Source organism: Leucopleurus acutus, assembly GCF_964270905.1.
Source record: "Leucopleurus acutus genome assembly, chromosome: 5".
Taxonomy (NCBI): Eukaryota; Metazoa; Chordata; class Mammalia; order Artiodactyla; family Delphinidae; genus Leucopleurus; species Leucopleurus acutus.
Window position 1 is genome coordinate 106235237 of NC_139147.1, and position 22673 is coordinate 106257909.

The window sequence follows — 22673 nt, forward strand, 5'->3', positions numbered from 1 at the left end:
TGGATAAACAACAAGGTCTTACTGTATAGCACAGGGAACTATATTCAATATCCTGTGATAAACCATAATGGAAAAGAATATGAAAAAGAATGTATATATATGTATAACTGAGTCACTTTGCTGTACAGCAGTAATTAACACAACATTGTAATTCAACTATACTCCAATTAAGAAATAAATTTTAAAAAGATAAATTCAAAAAAATAGAAAATACAATTCTATCAGAAAGAAAAAAAGAAAAACAAACAAAAAACATGTAGTACTATATGTGCTGCCACAGTCCAACAATGAGATGTGTATGACAAAGGCATACAAGGAAAACCTGCAAAGGAAGTTTTGGAAAACAAAGGCAGGAGAATGGAGTCTACTGTACTTAAAATAATCTTAATTTCTCACAGATGCAGGCAGTTAAAAAAACACAGGAAATCTAAGAATAAAGCACTGGTTCCTCTAAACTTCCTAGTCTTTTTTTATATTGACAGTTCATTAATAACAGCTGTGGCTGTGAATGAGCAAGTGTGTGTGTCTTGCTTTACTGGTTACACAGCTATACGGATCTCCTAGCTTCTGGCCCATGAAAGAGCTGTAACAGTCACTAATCCCTCTAGCCTGCCCCCTGCTGCCTATCTCAAAAAAGAGCAATGATGTCTAATTTTGAAAGACTGCCTGTTCATTTTCCAGGAGAGAAAAAAGTTATGGCCACTGAAAATTTCTGAATGTCATAACATTTTGCTTAGACTAATAAATTTCTCTAGGAATATAGAGCTGAATTGAGAAAGGGTGCAAGAAGGAGACAACCTCACACACTTGGTATTCCTGCCAAACCTTAACCCTATGGACCACAGAAGGCTAGGACAGATTCAGAGCCAATTCAAGAATTCAAGCCATAAGCCAAAGTTTATCTCCCAGACTAGACCTTCAGAGGTTTTAAATGCTCAGATGAATTCTGGCATCAATATGGCCCTTCTGGGGGTTGGTTTTACTTCCATATTTCAGGAAGTAAATCTACTGGACAATGTGGGAAGTTATGTATGAATTTATTACTCTCATTTACCTTTGAGAACCACAGTTCCACTGTGCTAAAAACCTATTATACTCTTCGTAAGGATAGCTCTTCAGGAAAGTGTTGAATCTTGTGCTCCGAATCTTAGGGAACTAATGTCCCTTTTCCTTAACCTTGGCCACTGAGGAAATACAGCTAACTCACAAATGGTGGTTTTAAATGTGCTCCTGACATTTGCTAATTTAGCCTACACCAAAGTGCCACATGAGAATTGTAGCCCACCTAACTAAAAAGGAAGAAGCTAGGAAAACACATTCAACTAGAAGTGATTTTCTTGTGGGGCTCAGGATACCAAGAAGGTAGATATATTTCACTTGCATTAGAGAAATTTCTGATCTCACAACAATGCCCAGGTACTCGCCTCCATCATGTCGGCATGCATGTGAACCAGCCGTTGCACCCGTACTTTCTTTCTCGTCCTCGTATTATAGATGGTATCACCCTTCTTCAACTGTCCTTGATAATTTCGAACATAAGTTAACTGTCCAAATCGACCTGCCTAGAAGTCAAGATTGGATAAGGTCAGAAAGAATGAAAAAGAAACACAGGAATCAAAATTAAGAGGAAAACTTCACAACTACCTTCAAATATTTGCTATCAGTTTTAGTAGTACAACTTATATACATGCTTCAGTTTGCTGTCATAAACTACTTTAATACTAGTTTTGAATATAGATAAGTTAAATGGTTGTTCTTTGATATCAAAATCCAAGATACTACTTTTGCTTCCTCTAAGTTATTAGAAAAAGTTTTAAAATTTATATAATAAGGAAGTTATTCCATAAGTTCAGTTTAATACAAGAAGACATAAGAATAATGTATAATTATTAGAAAGACAACAATGTTGGAGAAACTAACATTGTTAGTTAGACTACATGTTAGAGAAACTTTGAGAGTCACCTGGAAAGCTATACAAATAAGAGTTCTGTAAAGTGACTGAATATAAAATGAATAATCAAGGATCATTTCCTCCTGAATAGTAACACTAACTTATTAGGTAAGTATTTAAAAGTTGCCAATTCTTCCCATGTTAATTTACAGGTTTAACACAATAGCAATAAAAATCAGAAGAGGAATTTTTAAACATTTTATTAGTGACTTTAATATTACAAGAATGGATAAAAATAGAAAATAACTCTGATATAAGAATATACTAAATACTCCAAAACATAAATAGTATAAAACTAGCACAAATTAAACAGCCCATAGGGTATAGTATAAATATCTAAAATGTTTAATTAATTTGTCAATAGAAGATAAATGACACATGACAATCAATGAAAAAATATAACATTGTTCAAAAACTGGTAACTAGACAACTGGTCTTCTATTTGAAGGCAGAGGAAATACATTTAGATCCTACCTCACAGCATTCAGCAAAACAAATTCCAACTGGATTAACAATGAACAAAACAAGAAACCCCACCACAAAAAAGTAGAAAGAAAAGTAAATATTTACAAAATATAATCAAAGAGGAAGATTTATAAGGTTAAAAATGAGAAAATGACTAAAGACAAAGACTGATGTATTTGTCTATGTAAATTTTAAACTGCAAATTGTTTTTTAAAAAACTTTATTAGAGAAAGGCTCGTACAAATAAGTAAAACACTTTGACTCTAATTTTAAAAAAGGAAAGACAAAAGAAATAAAGAGGCAATTACAAAAGAGGAAATACAATTCCATAATGAATATATGGAAAAATGTTCTCTATTATTAGGAATTAAGGCAAGATGAAGTATTAAAATACTATTTTCATTTATGAAATCAGTAATGATTTTTAATAAACAATACTCAATGCTGATAAAGATTCACTGAAATAATCTAACATATACATTAATTCTGAGTATGAAAGCAATCTGGCAATATAAATCATTAAATATTAAAATATTTCATACCTGTTACTCAATAATTACAATTCTGAGGATCCTAAGAAAAATATTCCTAAATATATATTTTTAAAAGCTTTATGCATAAAAATTGTCACTGCAATTTTATTTCTACTTTTTAATTTAAAATTACTTTTTCTGGTGTTAGAAGTAATAAAAAGCATATTGTAAAAATTTAAAAATAAAAACTAGGAAAAAGCCCTCTCCAATATAATTCCATCCCAGAAATAACCACTCTTTAACACTTTCAAATTATCCAACTTTTTTCCCGCTTAAAATATTATACACAGAAGCAATAACACAACAAAAAGCACACCCAGTCCCCAAATGTTGGTTTCTAATACCATTCACAATTAAAAGAAATCAGGGCTCTTAGAGAAATGGCTGATTCTAGGGCTGGGGCAGGGAATATACAACGTAAGCCTGGAGAATCCTGTAGTGCCAGAAAGTAAGCAAGTATTCAAAAAAGCAAAATACGGTGGAATGTCTAAGGGGCACAGAAGCCAAGTGAAACAGCTCCAATGGCCAAAACTGGTCAATCTGGCAACAAAATAAGTAACATACCACTGGATTATAACTCAAAGTACAAAATAAATATCCATGAGTCCATACTGATAAAAATAAATGATTGAATAAATAAATATATGGGGAGAAAAGACAATTCTCTTATACAGAAGAATCTCAAATAACTTACATAGATACTGCTCCCTCAAGGAGGAAGAAAATAATTCCCAGCCCTTAAGTGTGGGTTGTGCCCAGGAACCTTCTTCTAAAGAGTCAATATGGAACGGGGTAGAGGGGAAAGTAACTTTACAGTGGAGAAACCTGTAACCAAATATTTCCTAAGAGTCATTTTATAATAGGAATAAAAGCCTAACAGAAAAGAAAATTTCTATATATAGCAGTTAAATACATTAGAAAGCAACTTACCTCCAGTTTAAAAGCCAGGCCTACAAATGGATGGGAATTGTCTCTTTTGGGGTTCATTAAGATTTTGGTTTTCTCTTGTGAGTCACTTAAAATAAAAGAAATACACATTTATGAGATGCAATATTTCATATTTCTTTTGTATCAATTTGTTTCATCAGAATATTATCTGAGAAGAAGCACATGTGCAGTAAACATTTCTGGGCTGATTCATAAGTGAAATTTCACTGAAAGGGATCAATAAGAATAACTTTTCTGGCCTTAATTACTGCATTGTGACAGGACCAGAGCAGAATAAAAAACACAAAAATAGTCTGGCAGAAAAAGAAAAATTATCAATGAGAACTTCAAAATTTTTGTTTCTTAAAGCATTAAAAAAAAATACAATTGGTTCCAAATGAGTAAATTTTCTAATGATGTAAACTTTGATAATGAAATAAATCATATTTCTAACTTACAAATAGAATATATGGAAAGGTATAATAAATATTTTTCTCTATGCCAAAATCGTTACCCAAATAGAAATGGAGATTGATTTTTGTAAATTATGGGGAAAAACCCACAATCACAACTACAAGAACCATTCTTAAATACTTTCCCAGTGCACAAATGTTAAAGTCTTTGTGCATAAATTAAAAATCAATTTCCAAGACTTACTCCTGATTGAGAATAGCATAATTTTGGACTTCAGATGGATTTGGGAGGTATTCTAAAACAGCATCTAAAAGAGGCTGAACTCCTTTGTTCTTCAAGGCGCTTCCCAAAAAGACAGGAGTAAATGACCTATTTAGAGTGGCTCTTCGAATTGCGAGCTACAAACGAAAAAAATTAATGATTAGTTTATCTTAAAGTTACATTTTGTGTTTCAGATCAATTACAAAGTGACAAATCAATGAAATGAATTGGTACTCTTTGGAGTACTGGCTCTGGTGAAGACTGGAATCAGGTTCTCTATAACTTAAGATCAAAATACAAAAAAAGAAAAAAAAAGAAAAATAAAGAAAAAAGGCTATTTAACTTTCAACACTGCAATTGCTTTCAACACTCCTGGAATGTCACTAACTTTCAATTTGGCAAAAAAAAGAAAAAGATATATATATACACACATACATAGAAAATAAACACACACACAGAACAGTGTAAGCAGTATGTTAACAACTGTGTAAGATAGAGGGAACAGCAATACACACACACACACACACACACACACGTCTCTGGAAAGATACACCAGAAACTATTAACTGGCAACCTGTTTTAGGGACAGGGCAGAGAACTGGGCAGATGGGAGCCAGGTGGGAGACTTTTTCCTGTGTACCTTTGTATAGTTGTTAAATGTTTAAATGATATGAAAGTTTAAACGATATGAAAGTATCACCTATTAAAAAAACATTTAACTGATTTGTTTTCTTTTTTTAAAGGACATACATACAGGAAGCCAAACAGTACAAACTGCTCATAAATTAAGGGCCGTGATAGTAACAAGGCTCTAAAATAACGACCTCCTGGTCACGTCCCAACCCCTCGTGCAAGCACCGTCCATGTGTCCCAGCCTCATTCCTTACTGGCTACTGGCCTCAGAGGGAGCAGTGGACCTTTAGCTCTAGCAGCTGGAAGAGGCCAACAGCAGTGCTGTGCTGTGGCCACAACCCACCACTGCAGAAATATGCAGCTGCATACAATTATTTCTCAGTCCTCAGGAAAAACAGAAAACTAGTTATCCTAAAAAGCTTAAAGCAAAACATTTATAACCACAGTTTCTAAACATCACAATGAAAAGTAGGATAACAGCTGAGCACAATAAAAGGAGTATAAAAAGGAGAAAATAGGCATGGTAAGAAAGCAATTACTATTTGGAGCTATCTTAAAACACTTGCCTTTGCTGTTGCTAGGGACCAGAAATGGCTTGGTCACTAATCACTTAGGCTACCCTAGGCCACAAGGTCAGGTCTTTGACTTTCCAACCCTCCCTATATGCAACAGTAGGAACATATGAATCTTACCACGCTTAACTTTACATCCATTGAATAGAGAAACACATGAGCATGGTTGATAAATAGAAAAAAGGAGAAATTAAAGCTAACCCTATACCAGCCTAACAAAAGCTTTATTTTCCGGAAAATTTCCCTAACTTTTATAAGAATCACATTCACACTTGAAAACCGTTGCCTTTCCACTGTCCCTAATAGCAATATACCCAACAACAACATAGAAACTAAAGTACACCCATGTATCCTGGCAGAAAACAGTAAACATAGCAGGGCTAAAACTGTCCTCCTTATAAAGACCTGCTTGCAAGGCTGGGCCCCTGGCTGAGGCCTGGGGATCTGGATTTCTGGGAGGTTCCCAGCATTCCCAGAACTGGTAAGACTGGTTCACTGTGCCTATACTGTTGTACAAACAATGTGATGTGTGCTAAACACCTACTTTCCTTCTGGGAGTCTGGAATTTGGTACATGCTAGGCAGCGGGTGTCTATGTGACCAGCCCCCAGTAAAACCTTGGCACTGAGTTTCTAATGAGCTTCCCTGGTAGACGTCATTTCACAGGTGCACTCACAACTTTCCACTGGAGGAAACAGGCAAGCACTGCAAGACTGCACTGGATGCCTGGGAGCTTACGCCTGGTTTCTTCTGGACTTCACCTCATGTGCCTTTGCCCTTTGCTGATTTTGCTTTGTATCCTTTCACTGTAATAAATCATAGCCATGAGTGTGATTATGTGCTGAGTCCTTACTCCTAGTGAATCACAGAATCTGACATATTCCCTTTCATAGATCGAAACCTAACTCTCTACTGTGGTTCCTGGGTTACGGTGCTTGACTTTAAGGTCCAGACCTATACTTTCCTACGTGGTGCTCCTTACTCATCAGAGAGCTGAGGTGATAAGGCCTTTGCGAATGGTAAAGAACTCAAGCTATGAGATATATTAGTAAGCATCTCAGCTTTGACAGGGTTCTTTCCTTGTGCATTTGATCTATAAACTCCCTGAGTGCAACGTCTTACACACAATAATTACTTGTCTGATTTCTGCTAAGGGCACGAAGTGGTTTGGCAAAATAAATATCAGTCTTTTTATGATTTTTATTTTTATGATAAAATATACATAACAAAATTGATTATCTTTACAATTTTTAAGTGTACAGTTCAGTGGCATCAAGTACATTCACATTGCTGTTACCACTATCCACCTCCAGAACTTTTCACCATCCCAAACTGAAACTCTGTACCCACTAAACTTCTCATTCTTCCCACCCCACCCCAGCCCCTGGTAACCACTATTCTACTTTCTGTCTCTAGGAATTTGACTATTCTGGGTACCTCACAGAAGTGGAATCATACAATATTTGTCCTTTTACGTCTGGCTTATTTCACTTAACGTCATGTCCTCAAGACTCACCCATACTGTAGCATGTATAAGAATCTGATTCCTTTTTAAAGCCAAAAAATACCCTCCATTGTATGAATATACCAATTCTGTTTATTCATCCATTGATGGACATTGGGTTGTTTCCAACTTTTGGCTATTGTGAATCACGCTGCTATCAACACTGGTGTACAAATATCTGAGTCCCTGCTTTCAATTCTTTTGGGTACACAGAATTGGAATCGCTGGGTCATACGGCAGTTCTAGGTTTAATTTTTGAGAAATCACCATACTGTTTTCCACAGTACATGCATCATTTTACATTCCCCAGCAATGCACAAGGGTTCCAATTTCTCCATATCCTCACCAACACTTATTTTGTTTTTTAAATAATAGTCATCCGAATAAGTAAAGTGGTATCTCATTGCGGTTTTGATTTGCTTTCCCTAATGATTAGTGATGCTGAGCATCTTTTCATGTGCTTATTGGCCATTTGTTATCTTCTATGGAGAACTGTCTATTTACAAACTGAATACCAGTTTTAGGCAGGGATCTTCTCTTTATTTTTTAAGAGCTGAACAATCAAGTAAAAAAATCTATACAGCCTTCCAAATAGTATAACAGGGTACATTTCTAATTTATCTTCTTTCTTCTTAATAAGACTATGTCCAAGAGGTTGGCAGTGTAAGTATCTTTTCTCCTAGAACTATGACTCCTTTCCCATTTTACATAACTCACTACTTAAAAAAAGAGAATAATTTGCCATGTCAAATATTTTTTTAAGAAACCAATTATGTTAACAACTTTGCTCCGATTTCATTAATAAAACCCCTGCATAAAAGCACCATGTCCCTTCCCTGCAAAAAAAAAAAACCCAAAAGCCCTCTTTTTTCTTATTAATATAAGATTAATTTTGAGAGCACTTGCCTTTAAATCAGAAATTGAGGGAATTTTTTCTTCCAGAAACATCTCACCAAGTTGCTCATCTGAATTAGCAACACATTCAATCAGCTCCTGCCGGTGGTCAGCTGCCGCCGCCCTGAATTCTGCTGGAATTTCCCCATATCGAACAACCTGACTAAAAGTAGAAATGTTTTATTTTGGTACTTTAAGAATAGTCAGTTAAATTGTAAATCAACTATACCCCAATAAAGATTAATTTAAAAGAAGAACATTCAATTAAACATATAAGCACCAATGAAAAAGATAAACTAATGGCCAAAATATTTTTTTAGATAAGAGCTCTGATATATTTGCGTTAAAATCACAAATAAGAAAAATGTGAATCTTTAAAATTCAGAATAGTGGGCAAAATACTTTAAACAAGCAAAGCAAACTGCTCAAGGCTGTACTACTAGTAAACAGATGAGCCATGATTCAAAGCTAAACTGACTCCAAAACCCATGAGTACAGTTGACCTTTGAACAACACAGGTTTGAACTGCACAGGTCCACTTATACACGGATTTTTTTCAATAAACATGAAAAAATATATGTGTATAACATTGTATACAAAACTTGTATTGAAGTGGACAGCCTATCATTATATAAGAATAAGATAAGTGATATTTAATATGAAATTAATGTGTTAGTTTTTTACTGTTTTATAACTTTGCTTTCAAAGAATTATATCACCATACAGTATGCCTTTCTCACATAATTAAAGACACCGTGTATCATCACAAGTAATTTTTTTTAAAAGTCACAATGCTTCCAATACTGTATTATGAATATGATTATGATATGCCATAAAAAATTCTATAATGACTCATTCATTAGCATACAGACTAGGCTACTGCATTACATCAATTACACTAGGCTATCATAAAGCAATATAGTGCTGCTTCTTCCTTATCAATGTATGAATTGTTATACCTGTATATAAATATGAATTTCTTTTCATATTTTATCTTTTCATTTTTGATATCTAGTGTTAGTAATACATATAACATCTACAGTGCTTTGACTCATATAAGATTTTATTGATGTATTACTTTCCATATTGATAAATACAGTACAATACTATAAATGTATTTTCTCCTTATGATTTTCTTTAACATTTTCTTTTCTCTAGCTTACTTTATTTTAAGAATACAACATGTAACATACAAAATATGTGTCAATCAACTGTGTTATAGGTAAGGCTTCCAGCCAACAGTAGGCTATTAGTAGTTAAGTTTTGGGGGAGTCAAAAGTTATACTTGGATTTTCAACTGCACGGGGGGATCAGCACCTCTAACCCCCACATTGTTCAATGGTCAACTGTACTTGAAAATTCTATTAACCAAATTAATCAGAATATCACAGTCAGGACTTCCCTGGTGGCGCCGTGGTTAAGAATCAGCCTGCCAATACAGGGGACACGGGTTCGAGCCCTGGTCCGGGAAGATCCCACATGCCGCAGAGCAACTAAGCCCATGAGCCACAACTACTGAGCCTGCGCTCTAGAGCCCACAAGCCACAACTACCGAAGCCTGCACGCCTAGAGCCCGTGCTCCCCAACAAGAGAAGCCACCACAATGAGAAGCCTGCGCACCGCAAGGAAGAGTAGCCCCCACTCGCCACAACTAGAGAAAGCCCGCGTGCAGCAACAAAGACCCAATGTAGCCAAAAATAAATAAATAAAATAAATTTATTAAAAACTCCATGTATCAGTAGTTTTCATAATCTTTAAAAAAAACAAAAGAAGAATATCACAGTCTCTGACAAGCAGGATTAGAGACTTGACTATTCCTTTTCATTAATAGCAATTTTTAACACAGAACACTCCATTCTGTAGTTTTAAAAAAAAAAGGTTACTAATTATGACAGACTCTTCAACCTTGACCTCAGTTCTCCGTCCCTCTAGGGGCCAGACAGGTAAGAGTCATAAATAAAATACAAAACAGAGAAATGGATATACTTGATATTTAGAAACATCAGTCTTAACATTTTAAAAGGATTTCTTTAAAAATGGAATCTAACGTCAAAAAATAACAAGCTTTTCAGAAAACACATTCCTGGGGGGAAAAAAAAGGGAAAAGAAGCCAATTGCAAATAATTGCAAGTAGTCAGAAAATAATTCTTATTGTCCTAAAGAATGCTCTTCACAGCCTTCAGAACTTAATTTCTTCCATTCTGGCAAGCTCCCTCCTTCTTAGTCTTTCACGTCAGAATCTTCCTTTCAAAATGTACATACCCAGTGATCCAGGGCTGGGAAAGGGGGCAGGTATGTTAAGAAGTTCCACCTGGGCTTCCCTGGTGGCGCAGTGGTTGAGAGTCCGCCTGCTGATGCAGGGGACATGGGTTCGTGACCCGGTCCGGGAAGATCCCACATGCTGCGGAGCGGCTAGGCCCTTGAGCCATGGCCGCTGAGACTGCGCGTCCGGAGCCTGTGCTCCGCAACGGGAGAGGCCACAACAGTGAGAGGTCCGTGGTTCTGATGTACAACAATGTTTAAAAGCCTCTGCTTCAGTAGGCAGAAACGTGTGCCCTGGTAATTCTGAGGAAGCAGAATTATTCATTTACTTAAAAATCTTTTTTGAGTCTCCATTTTGTACCAGACAGTTCTAGGGCTGGGTACACAGCAGCAAATAAACCTGATAAAAATCCTTGTCCCTTACATTCTAAGGAGTGAGAGAGAAACTTTGTTGTCATTACTTAGTTGTCAAACAAAAAGTAAGAGTGAGAAATGCCTTGTCCACTGAATAGGCTTGATCTTTTTCCCTACCTACAAGACGGTCGATGAGGATAAATTCTATATAGTTAACTGATCACAATGCCTTTCACCCACCTGCCAGACCAGCAGTCTCAGTTCCATAGCAGAAAAAGGAAACCCCTAATAAAGGACCTTCGGAGAGAACTGCCAGGCTACTGGGTCCACGCTTCAGAACAAAGGTTCATTTATGACTCCCCAAATTGTCTAGAATAGTGCCATTCAAACTGTGGTCTGCAGACCTGAAACATCAGCACCACTTGGGAGCTTTCCAGAAATGCAAACTCCAGGCCCACCCTACAGCTACTGAATTAGAATCTCTGAAGGTGAATCCAGAGATTTGTGTTTTAATAAGCTCTCTAGGTGACTTTTCTGAATGCCATGGTTTGATAACCACTGCGCAGTTACAATGCTTTGTGTGCAAAGGTCTCTTCAAAAGTCGGTTGACAGACCAAAACCATTTCAAAAGTTACCAATTTGCTTTTTGTATTGCCTAAACCACATGTATACAAGTTTTAACTTCTTTTATATATTAATCTTTTTATTTTTGTAATCCCATGAAGTAGGTAGAGGAAATATTTATGATCCCTATTTTCTTCCCAGTTTTTATAATAATACCCAGAACATAGTAGCTGTTCCAGAAAAGTCTACAGAATGAAAGAATACATGGATGAATGCATGAACAAGTAGAAAAAGAGATATTACATCATTAGCCCAAGCTGAAGGTCTCCTTTCACCACACCGTGTATATCATAATGTGATATAAATATATCATCCAAAGAGTAACATACTCTCCCTTGGAATGAATACTAAGCAAAATGGGAAGTAACTAGGATTAAAAGCATTAAAACAAAATCATCTTAGAGGATATTCTTCCAGCCACATTTCAAAAAGAAGTTTATATTTAAAGCACTCATCCTTTTCCTTCCCTTTGATACTTTTTAAAATATAAGATTTTAATAGAATAGTATATTTTTAACACTTACCCAAAGTCTCCATCAAAATAGATGGCTCGTTCCTCAATAAGATCTATAATACCTTTAAAATCACCCTCCAAACCAATGGGTAATTGCACAAATGCTGCATTATGACTTAGTTTAGACCTGAAAAATAAAAATACATGTTTACCCCTTTTTTTCTCCCCAAATCCCTTTGAAATGACAAAACAAATATAAAAAGAAATCAATGGCAGATCTGTGGAAGTGATCAGCAGGTCAGAGCGGAGGATACAAAAGCATTTGGGAACAGACTGACAGCCAAACTCACTGTGCTCAGGAAGCCTCAACCCTATTCGGGCAACAAAAATAACTGTAAGATACGTATTTTCCCATCAGATCCCCAGAATACCCTGAATCAGAAAAAGAAGAGGGAAAAACAGGTCATTGAGTGGTTGGCCAGGAAATTAAAGCAAAGTGGGATAATTGTACCCACATCTCATTCTTGGATCAGCTGACTCTAGTGAAGCTGAGTATAGCTATCTGAAAAGGAAGTTCCTTAGGGGGAAAACCCTTAGAGTGGGTATTAAAGTCAGACACTCATCATCGGCCTGTACCCTCAATCAGGCACAACCACCGAAGAGAAATCACACTCACTGGCAGGGATTTACACTCAAGTAGAAATATGCTCTAGCTAACTATGCTCTAGATTCTAGGTACCCATCCATAACTATGGATAGATAACTGAGAACCACCAAATATCTGAAGGAAATCAATAGCTTGCAAGAGAGGTGGGAGCTCAAGAAATGGTACTAACCTCCAAGGAGAAAGTTACTAGAAGAAAATAAAATGTAAAGATCTAAAAAGGAATTACCTCTATTAATAAAGATGTCACAATAAAAGGGAAAGTTTATAGAAATTAACTACATAACTGCTGGGATTAAAAAGAACAAAAAACAGGCTAAATAACAGAAGGGATGCAGATGAATACCAGATTAGTGAGTTGGAAGACTGACCTCAAAAATTCTCTCATAACCCAGTGAAAAATTAGGAGACAGAAAGTATGAGAAAGTATGGTAGGAAAGTTAAGACACAGAGGCCAGATTCAGAAGTTTCAAGATCTGTTTAATGGGAGCTACAGAATGAGGTAACAGGTAAAAGGGAGTGGTGCAAAGAAAGAACCAAAGTAGTCAAATAAATGCTGAAAGAGAATCTGCCTGGAATTCAGGAAAAGACTTGGTGCAAAGAGACCATCTATTGCCAACCACAAGTAAAATATAATTAGAAAAAAAAGTGAAAACGTTTCGTTATCCCAAGAAAGTATTACAAATGCCCAATAAAGAAATATTTCACTCTCATGTTCTCAAAAACATCACTTCCATCAGAGAGCACACAGCAATACTGTCAGTTAAAGTTCCTCAACACGGTATCTTTTGTCATCAGACACATCACTCTTAGTCTCTCCACTACCACAGACCTTACTGCCTACATCCATCAGCTCTGCCATGTGAAACTTGGGTAGGAACTCTACCGCTACATTTACAGATCTACAAAAGGTGAAAAGTGAAACTCTGACTCTTTTCAAAGGCTGTGTGAAACACGTAGTATTGTGCAAAATGTAAAATCATATCAATACCACTGGGTTATGTCTGATTCAGAAAGGAAGTATTGCTGTTGTCTTAACAAATATGTTAACAAATAAAAGCAAGAGAATATAGCGTACTAATTTAAGTCATTAATTAAAATTCCTCAAATGAAGGTTAAAATTGAAGATAACCCTCTAGCTTTGTCTAAATAAATGCACAGTACTTTTAGAATCTACCCTAGATTATAACTTCTCTAATTAGAGCAAAACACTACAAATTGCCAGATGGTTTTCTGAATTCACCTTCAATCTCCCTAAAATTTAAGTCATATTTCTTCCATTTTAAAACAGAGAAAGTAGTTGATGAAATCACATCACAAACCAAACTACGGACCTTAGTGTTCCATTTACTATAAGTCATACACATAGATGAATTATAAAAAGGAAAAAAAATTTAATGGGATAAAGCTTAATGACACTGAGTTTAACTGTCCTTCTGGATGTGAGGCTTGTTATCCGGACCATCACCCCCGCTCTGTTCTAAGATTCAGTACCTCATCTGCTGCAGGGCCCGGGCTGGGTTGGAGCCCATTCGGTCGAGTTTGTTAATGAAAGTTAGAAATGGAACACTGTAGCGCTTCATCTGACGATTAACAGTCATGGTCTGGCACTGCACCCCTCCAACGGCACACAGAACAAGGATGGCGCCATCCAGCACCCTCAGGGCTCTTTCAACTTCTATTGTGAAGTCCACGTGCCCTAAATGAGACAGAGAACTGTGTCGGGGTCTTAAATAGCAGTATGAATTTTTACAACATGTACAAGTAAAAGTTCTTCTATCTCTGATCATTACGTATGTCTTCTAAATAAAATATGAACTCCTTAAACCACCAATACTGTTCACTTACCATAAGGTTCAGGGGCTCAACAAAATCACTTCAAAAGATACTAGGGCATGGGCATCTTTGGAATCAGCTGCAACATGTAAAAGGCAAGAACATTCCTATTCACAATTTCTTTGCACTATTTTTCAAAGAAACCACTTAAAGATGAAGTATTCTAGGTCCCAAGTCAGATTTCTCTAATAGGGAATTCACAGTCACACTTTTGAGTATTATTTTATACTCAAAAATGAGCTAGATCACGGTAAAGAACTAAATATGCCACTGCCAAAACAAGCTGCAATAAAACCAAGAACTTAGCTCACCAGGAGTATCTATAATGTTGATATTGACATCTTTCCACATGGTATAGGTGGCCGCTGACTGAATAGTGATTCCTCTTTGTCTTTCTAGTTCCATGGAATCCATGACAGCACCAACTCCATCTTTACCTTTTACCTAAACACAAGCACAGCAATTCAGATTTCTCTGTCCCTGCATTCCAAGAAGGAAAGAAATCTTCACAGATGGAACCAGAACACAGATAGTTAACTGATGCAATTTTCAGAGAAACCTAATTGTCAAACCATATCATCTCATGGAGTAGAAAATTGATTACAGGTTTTGCCCTCTATTAACCCTAACCCTTTTTTCATTGCCCTTTTTAGCAGCTGCTACCACTGAGCATTACCTGGTCTTAGAGCCATCCTTGCTCCCTCTGCACTGTTCCTGCCCACTAGCCCTGTGTTAGTCTGTGAGCAGATATGCAGAGAAGAGATTTTTCCCTGCTGTGTTTCTTGTGGACTTTGAGGTCTGGGTGGGAAGAATTCAGCTTTTAAAGTCTGTGATTTAATGAGATGATCTTCATCTGAAGTAACATTTTTAAGTGGAGAGTGGAATTACTCAATAATATGTAATGTCTTCAGGAGAGTTTCAAGATTTTCTAAAATAATTCTTTCCTGACATATGTATTTTTAAACTATTAAACTCATTTTAAACCCTTTTTCCACTTAACATTATAAACATCTCTCCATAACATTTAAAAGTATGTAAATATTATTTTAATGGCTGCTTAAGGGTACATCATACTGACTTAACATTCTTAAAAAACAGCCTACTCAGCATACCCACAGTGATGGTCTCTAGAAAGATTCCTCAGAGCAACATTTCAAGCCAACCTGATCTATCCATTTTGTGACTCTGATTAAAGATCCACTGTTACCATTCTTTTAATCTTTCAGGTTTGTAAAGTTTCTTAAATCCTTATAAAACCATTAAAACCAGGGTCAAACTAATGGCATCAACCATGAACCACATACCTCATGCATTTTTGCAATTCTGCCAGTGTAGTAAAGCACTCGTTCCGTTAATGTAGTTTTCCCAGAATCAATGTGAGCTGAGATTCCAATATTTCGTATCTTTTCATTAGGTATCACCCCTGATGAACACCATCGGCAAATCTTCCAATTAGCCTGAAAAAATAAGAGAGCTCAATTCAATGCACTTTTCATGAGAAAACAGTGGACAATTAGGAAGGGTTTAGTGGACATCTTTCCTCCAAGAAATCTCAATGGACACAAAACGTCATATATGATTGTCTGAAAAGGCAAAAGAAGGAATGTCTCAACCTGAAACTCCTGTAACCAAAGAAGAGGCTGCAAGAGAGAACAGAAAAGACATACTCTTAAAAATAAATAAATAAGTCAGAAAAGATATATTCAAATTAATTAATTAAATAAATAAAAGGGAACAGATACTTTTACCGGATGGCACAAGTTTGAAAATATACAAGTTTGGGGCTGATAAAATCAGAAAAACTGCTCCCAACAACTACTTTAAAAGGAAATATAGTTTTTACTCTAAATTTTACTTTGATTTTTTTCCCCTTCCTCCTTACTGTAGTTCACAGCTAGCAAGGACGTTTGAGGACTTATATGCTCTATGCAGTGGTGCCAATAGCTTCAAGGCAGCCCACAAAAGGTCTCCAATTCCTTTCCACCCCCAAACAATTAGTAACATTAAAACAACAACAACAACTTTATTTTACTCTGGTGGTGATGGGGAATCCTGCATTTATGGAAACAAGACACCATATAAATCTCTCTATATAGGACTTTGCCCATCCAAAATGCACTGCAGCCACTTCTGGGAAAAGGGAAGAACTTGGAAAACCTGGGTAAAATGGAATCTGGGTGATCGGCACTTGGTTGATTAAATCCCACGGATATCAGCGAGCAAAGCAAAGGAGGTTTGCATGACAGGAAAGGCTCAACTCCTACCTAATCCTAGTCCACTCTGCGCTCCCCGCGCCCCGCACAAAAGGCAGACACAGAACCAAAGAAAGGTACTGGGAGGGTCGGGCTCCAAATCAAACAACCCAGGGTCAGCTGAAAGAGGGATCAGTCAGGCCAACGACACTCTGTAATGAAAAGAGCACGGCATAACGAGTCAGAATCCCTGGACACACTAATTTTTCTCGAGTGAAGGTTGTCTCGACCTTCACTCCAATCACCTCTCCTCTCTAAGTTATACCAAAAATAAGAGGCTTAACCGTAAATCGGAGGCCGCCGAACCTCCCAGCGCACCGAGACGCTGCTCATTAATAACCAGCAGCTGTGCAGATACCGAGGGGCTTTTCAGCGCTGAGGTCGACAGCTCACATTCGGAGCTGTCAGTAAGGAGGTGCCAGGGTGGGTAGGAGTGTCACTTCCTCCCTGGCTCCGGACACACCGCAAGGTCCCGGGGACAGTCCGTGGTGCGGTGTCGCCCTGCCGGACTCCACTACCTGCTTCCATTGCCAGCACAGGGCGGCGGGGACCCGCGGGAGCGGCCGGCTCTCCACAGCCGCGGCGGCGGCGGCGGCGGCGGCGGTTCCCAGCAGCCTCATGGCTAGCGCAGAACAGACGCGAAGTTCCCGCAGCTCCGGCTCTGCCCGGCAACCAGCACCACTACTACAGGCGTTCACAGGCACGCCGGCAATCAGTGCCGGAAGAGAACTTCACGTGCGAAGGATGAGAGGGCGGGGAGAAAAAAAGAGAGAGGGAGAAGCTTCCGGTTCTTAGAGCCGAGCAGCACCCTCCGCTGCCAGGATGCCCTCTGCCGACTAGGAAGAGGAAGTGCAGTCACTTTTCAGAGCTAATCAGGGTTTTGGCACGCTACCAGAAAGATGCAGCCTTTAAACGTGGTTGTTTTTCCCATACAGCAGAGTGCAGAGACGTTTATAATAGAATTTACGTTAAAAAAATGCAAAATTGTTATCTATGCTACTACAGAAATATGAAAAAATAATTGATCTATAGGATGACCTGTAAAGAACGTGGAAAAATAATGAACTATCTACAAGTGCTTTTTCTCCTTTCAAAATGTTCCACCTTTGTTCTATGTTAAACATTATATGTCCAGTCCATATAGAAGACAGCATCCTTGAGGATTCCACTTGGATCTCTTAGAGGCATCTCGAACTTAATATGTCCAAAAAGGAGCTAATGATCTTCCACCAAAACCTTCTTCTGCAGTCTTCATCCGATAAATGGAAACTCCGTTCTTCGAGTTGCCCAGACCAAAAATGTCACTTTGAACCACTCTTTGACTCTGCTGGTCTAGTCTGTCAGCATATGCTATGGGAACTACGTTCAAAAATAGATCCAGAATCGGCAGCTTCTCTCCACCTCTCAAAGCGCTGCTATCTCGAGGGAATTACTGTAATAGCCTAACTGACCTTACTGCTTCTGCCCTGCGACTGCTCAGTCTATTCCCAGCACAGTAACTAAAGGGATCCTTTTAAGCCTGGCCATGTCATTTTTCTACTGAAATCACTCAACTAGTGAATTCACTGTTGCTGTCATCTCTACTTTTGTGTAAGCTTGAAATTTTTCATAACTAATTTTTTTAATCTGAAATTTTTAATGACCTTAAAAATTTAAATAAATTAAAAAGAAATTAACCTTCAGAATAAGCACCTACATTACAAGGTCTTGCTTGAGCAGCCACACCAGTGTAACTCTACGTCACTTGCTCATTTTCCTCCAGACACATTGGCCTCCTTGCTGATCCTCACATGACCAGAGCCTGTGCTCTCCTCTGGATACCAGCATGGCTCTTTCCCTTACCTTCTTCTCTCTGTTCAAATATCCTCTATCAGTGAGGTGTTCCCTGACCAACTCTTCTAAAACAGCAAGCTCTTCCCTATGTTCCTGCACTGCTTCATTTTCCTTCAGAGCTCTTCTTAGATACACCCAGACATTTTACATAGCTGTCTGTTGTCTGACTCTCCCAATGAGAATGTAAGTTCCACAAGGACAGTGATTTGGTTTTGTTAATTGCTGTACCCCCTGCTGTGCTAGGTGCTCAATAAATATTTGTTAAATGAATAAGATCAAATAAATGGAAATCAGAGTAAATTACAGAATACACACTCTATGACATAAATCACAGCAAGGTCCTTTTTGACCCACCTCCTAGAGAAATGGAAATAAAAACAAAAGTAAACAAATGGGACCTAATGAAACTTAAAAGCTTTTGCGCAGCAAAGGAAACCATAAAGAAGACCAAAAGACAACCCTCAGAATGGGAGAAAATATTTGCAAATGAAGCAACTGACAAAGGATTAATCTCCAAAATTTATAAGCAGCTCATGCAGCTTAATAACAAAAAAACAAACAACCCAATCCAAAAATGGGCAGAAGACCTAAATAGACATTTCTCCAAAGAAGATATACAGACTGCCAACAAACACATGAAAGAATGCTCAACATCATTAATCATTAGAGAAATGCAAATCAAAACTACAATGAGATATCATCTCACACCAGTCAGAATGGCCATCATCAAAAAATCTAGAAACAATAAATGCTGGAGAGGGTGTGGAGAAAAGGGAACACTCTTGCACTGCTGGTGGGAATGTGAATTGGTTCAGCCACTATGGAAAACAGTATGGAGGTTCCTTAAAAAACTACAAATAGAACTACCATATGACCCAGCAATCCCACTACTGGGCATATACCCTGAGAAAACCGAAATTCAAAAAGAGTCATGTACCAAAATGTTCATTGCAGCTCTATTTACAATAGCCCGGAGATGGAAACAACCTAAGTGCCCATCATCGGATGAATGGATAAAGAAGATGTGGCACATATATACAATGGAATATTACTCAGCCATAAAAAGAAACGAAATTGAGCTATTTGTAATGAGGTGGATAGACCTAGAGTCTGTCATACAGAGTGAAGTAAGTCAGAAAGAGAGAGACAAATACCGTATGCTAACACATATATATGGAATTTAAGAAAAAAGAAAATGTCATGAAGAACCTAGGGGTAAGGCAGGAATAAAGACGCAGACCTCCTAGAGAATGGACTTGAGGTTATGGGGAGGGGTAAGGGTGAGCTGTGACGGGGCGAGAGAGAGTCATGGACATATACACACTAACAAACGTAGTAAGGTAGATAGCTAGTGGGAAGCAGCCGCATAGCACAGGGATATTGGCTCGGTGCTTTGTGACAGCCTGGAGGGGTGGGATAGGGAGGGTGGGAGGGAGGGAGACGCAAGAGGGAAGAGATATGGGAACATATGTATATGTATAACTGATTCACTTTGTTATAAAGCAGAAACTAACACACCATTGTAAAGCAATTATACCCCAATAAAGATGTTAAAAAAAAAATCTAGAAACAATAAATGCTGGAGAGGGTGTGGAGAAAAGGGAACCCCCTTACACTGTTGGTGGGAATGTGAATTGATACAGCCACTGTGGAGAACAGTATGGAGGTTCCTTAAAAAGCTACAAATAGAACTACCATATGACCCAGCAATCCCACTACTGGGCATATACCCTGAGAAAACCATAATTCAAAAAGAGTCATGTACCAAAATGTTCATTGCAGCTCTATTTACAATAGCCCGGAGATGGAAACAACCTAAGTGCCCATCATCGGATGAATGGATAAAGAAGATGTGGCACATATATACAATGGAATATTACTCAGCCATAAAAAGAGACGAAATCAAGCTATTTGTAATGAGGTGGATAGACCTAGAGTCTGTCATACAGAGTGAAGTAAGTCAGAAAGAGAGAGACAAATACCGTATGCTAACACATATATATGGAATTTAAGAAAAAAGAAAATGTCATGAAGAACCTAGGGGTAAGGCAGGAATAAAGACGCAGACCTCCTAGAGAATGGACTTGAGGTTATGGGGAGGGGGAAGGGTGAGCTGTGACGGGGCGAGAGAGAGTCATGGACATATACACACTAACAAACGTAGTAAGGTAGATAGCTAGTGGGAAGCAGCCGCATAGCACAGGGAGATCGGCTCGGTGCTTTGTGACAGCCTGGAGGGGTGGGATAGGGAGGGTGGGAGGGAGGGAGACGCAAGCGGGAAGAGATATGGGAACATATGTATATATATAACTGATTCATTTTGTTGTGAAGATGAAACTAACATACCATTGTAAAGCAATTATACTCCAATAAAGATGTTTTAAAAAAAAAAATTACAGAATACAAGGAAAGAAAAACCAGAGATTCAATGATGAATTTTGTACTTATTTTTTGTATATCATCCATGTATTAATTTTTAGTAAAGGATTTACTTTGATGAATCAATCCATTAATGTTGAATACTTTTAAGTAAACTTTTTTATTTGTAGGCTTTCAAAAATTTAGTCTTTATAAGCCTGTGTATTTGTTTAAAATATGTAAATTAAATAATAATTATGTAAATAGTAATAACATTAAGGTTTTACTTTAATTTTAAGATATAATTGTTAAATAAAAAAGTGTATCTGGGGCTTCCCTGGTGGCGCAGTGGTTGAGAGTCCGCCTGCCGATGCAGGGGACACGGGTTCGTGCCCCGGTCCGGGAAGATCCCACATGCCGCGGAGCAGCTGGGCCCGTGAGCCATGGCCGCTGAGCCTGCGCGTCTGGAGCCTGAGCTCCGTAACGGAAGAGGCCACAACAGTGAGAGGCCCGCGTACCGAAAAAAAAAAAAAAAAAGTGTATCTGTTACTTCTGAAATTACTTTTTGAAATTACCACTTTAACAAACTAAGTTTCCTGAAGTAAAAATTCATACTCATTGTCCTCTGTGTGTGTATATATATATTCATATTTTTCTGTAATTATTATACCAAGTATATTCTTAATTATTTTTATTAATCACCACTTTTAACCAAAGTAATAAACTTGTTTTCTCCACAGAGGAAACTAGAGGACAAAAGGCCAAGAACTGTCTAGCTAAATTTTTATATGGGTACACATTATAGATTACTTCTGTTAGGTTTTAAAGTGGCAAAATACACACACATTATATCATTCAAAGCAGTGACACACTCTATTAATTCATAGTCATTTTATAACTTTGCCATAACTTTGCCAGGTATATGTTATAACTTTTATATCTTATCTTTATAAGAATAAAGATCAATTCAGTGAAGGTCCTGATTCACTGCAGTAAGGGTCTAGGTCAAACCTCAGTAGAATCTCCAATTGCCCGAGCCCGACTAGCCTAAGACCATTGCCTTAGTCCATTCAGGCAGCTATAACAAAAATACCATAGATGGGGTGACTTGTAAACAACAGAAATTTATTTCTCATAGATCTGCAAGGTGGGATCAAGATCAAGGTTCCAGGAGATTCAGTGTCTGGTGTGTCCCACATCCTGGTTCATAGGCAGCCAACTTCTCACTGTGTGGGCACAAGGCAGAAAGGGTGGAGGAGCTCTCTAGGGTCCCTTTTACAAAGGCATTAATCCCATTCATGACGGCTCCACTCTCATAACCTAATCACCTCCCAAAGGCCCCACCTCCAAACACCATCACATTGCCACACGTAGGGCACCATCTGATACCAATGTGCTCCTGCCACTGCCCTGTAACAATAAAAGATAATGAAGTCCTAAAGATAAATAATGAAAACCTATCACTGAGACTGAAAGTTACCAGGAAAATCACTAAAGTAGCAAGGAGCCTAAGTTTTCAACTTGGACTTATTGTCAAGGCCACATTCGCAAAATAGTTAATATCCTTACATTCCCCAAGGACCCAGCGTTCCAGAAAGATCAGTGGTTGTCAATAAAGAAAAAATAACATGTGAACTACAAGCTATGGCGAGCCTTCTTTTTTATACCAGTTGACTTCAGAATGAAGATAAAAATAAAATCTGAAAAAAGTTAATTTCAGCATCGTGTGAACATAAAGAATTAACACTTAATCTCCAGATGTCACATATTTTGTAAGTGGCCCCTTAGGAAGCACTGTGGCATAGGAGGAAATATATATCTAATTCAATTTTAATTTGATTTCTACAGTAAACAAATTGAGATGAAAAAAGCATCTATGAATT

At 37.7% G+C, this 22673-nt stretch overlaps 1 protein-coding gene across 2 annotated transcripts in view; it reads right to left on the minus strand.

Moving 5' to 3' along the window:
- Positions 1–17286, minus strand: part of GFM1 (G elongation factor mitochondrial 1) — a 42786-nt gene extending 25500 nt beyond the window's left edge. The window contains exons 1-9 of one of the 2 annotated variants that reach the window (XM_082839728.1): positions 17118–17286; positions 15652–15804; positions 14659–14791; positions 14006–14210; positions 11918–12034; positions 8166–8316; positions 4534–4688; positions 3880–3964; positions 1425–1562 (exon numbers count right to left, since the gene is read on the minus strand). In XM_082839728.1, coding sequence (XP_082695854.1) covers positions 1425–1562; positions 3880–3964; positions 4534–4688; positions 8166–8316; positions 11918–12034; positions 14006–14210; positions 14659–14791; positions 15652–15804; positions 17118–17219 — 1239 coding nt within the window. In that variant the 5' untranslated portion in view covers positions 17220–17286. Of the gene's footprint in view, positions 1–1424; positions 1563–3879; positions 3965–4533; positions 4689–8165; positions 8317–11917; positions 12035–14005; positions 14211–14658; positions 14792–15651; positions 15805–16611; positions 16758–17117 lie in introns of those variants that run through there. The other variant, XM_082839729.1, reaches the window with a different exon arrangement.
- Between the last annotated feature and the right edge of the window lie 5387 nt (positions 17287–22673).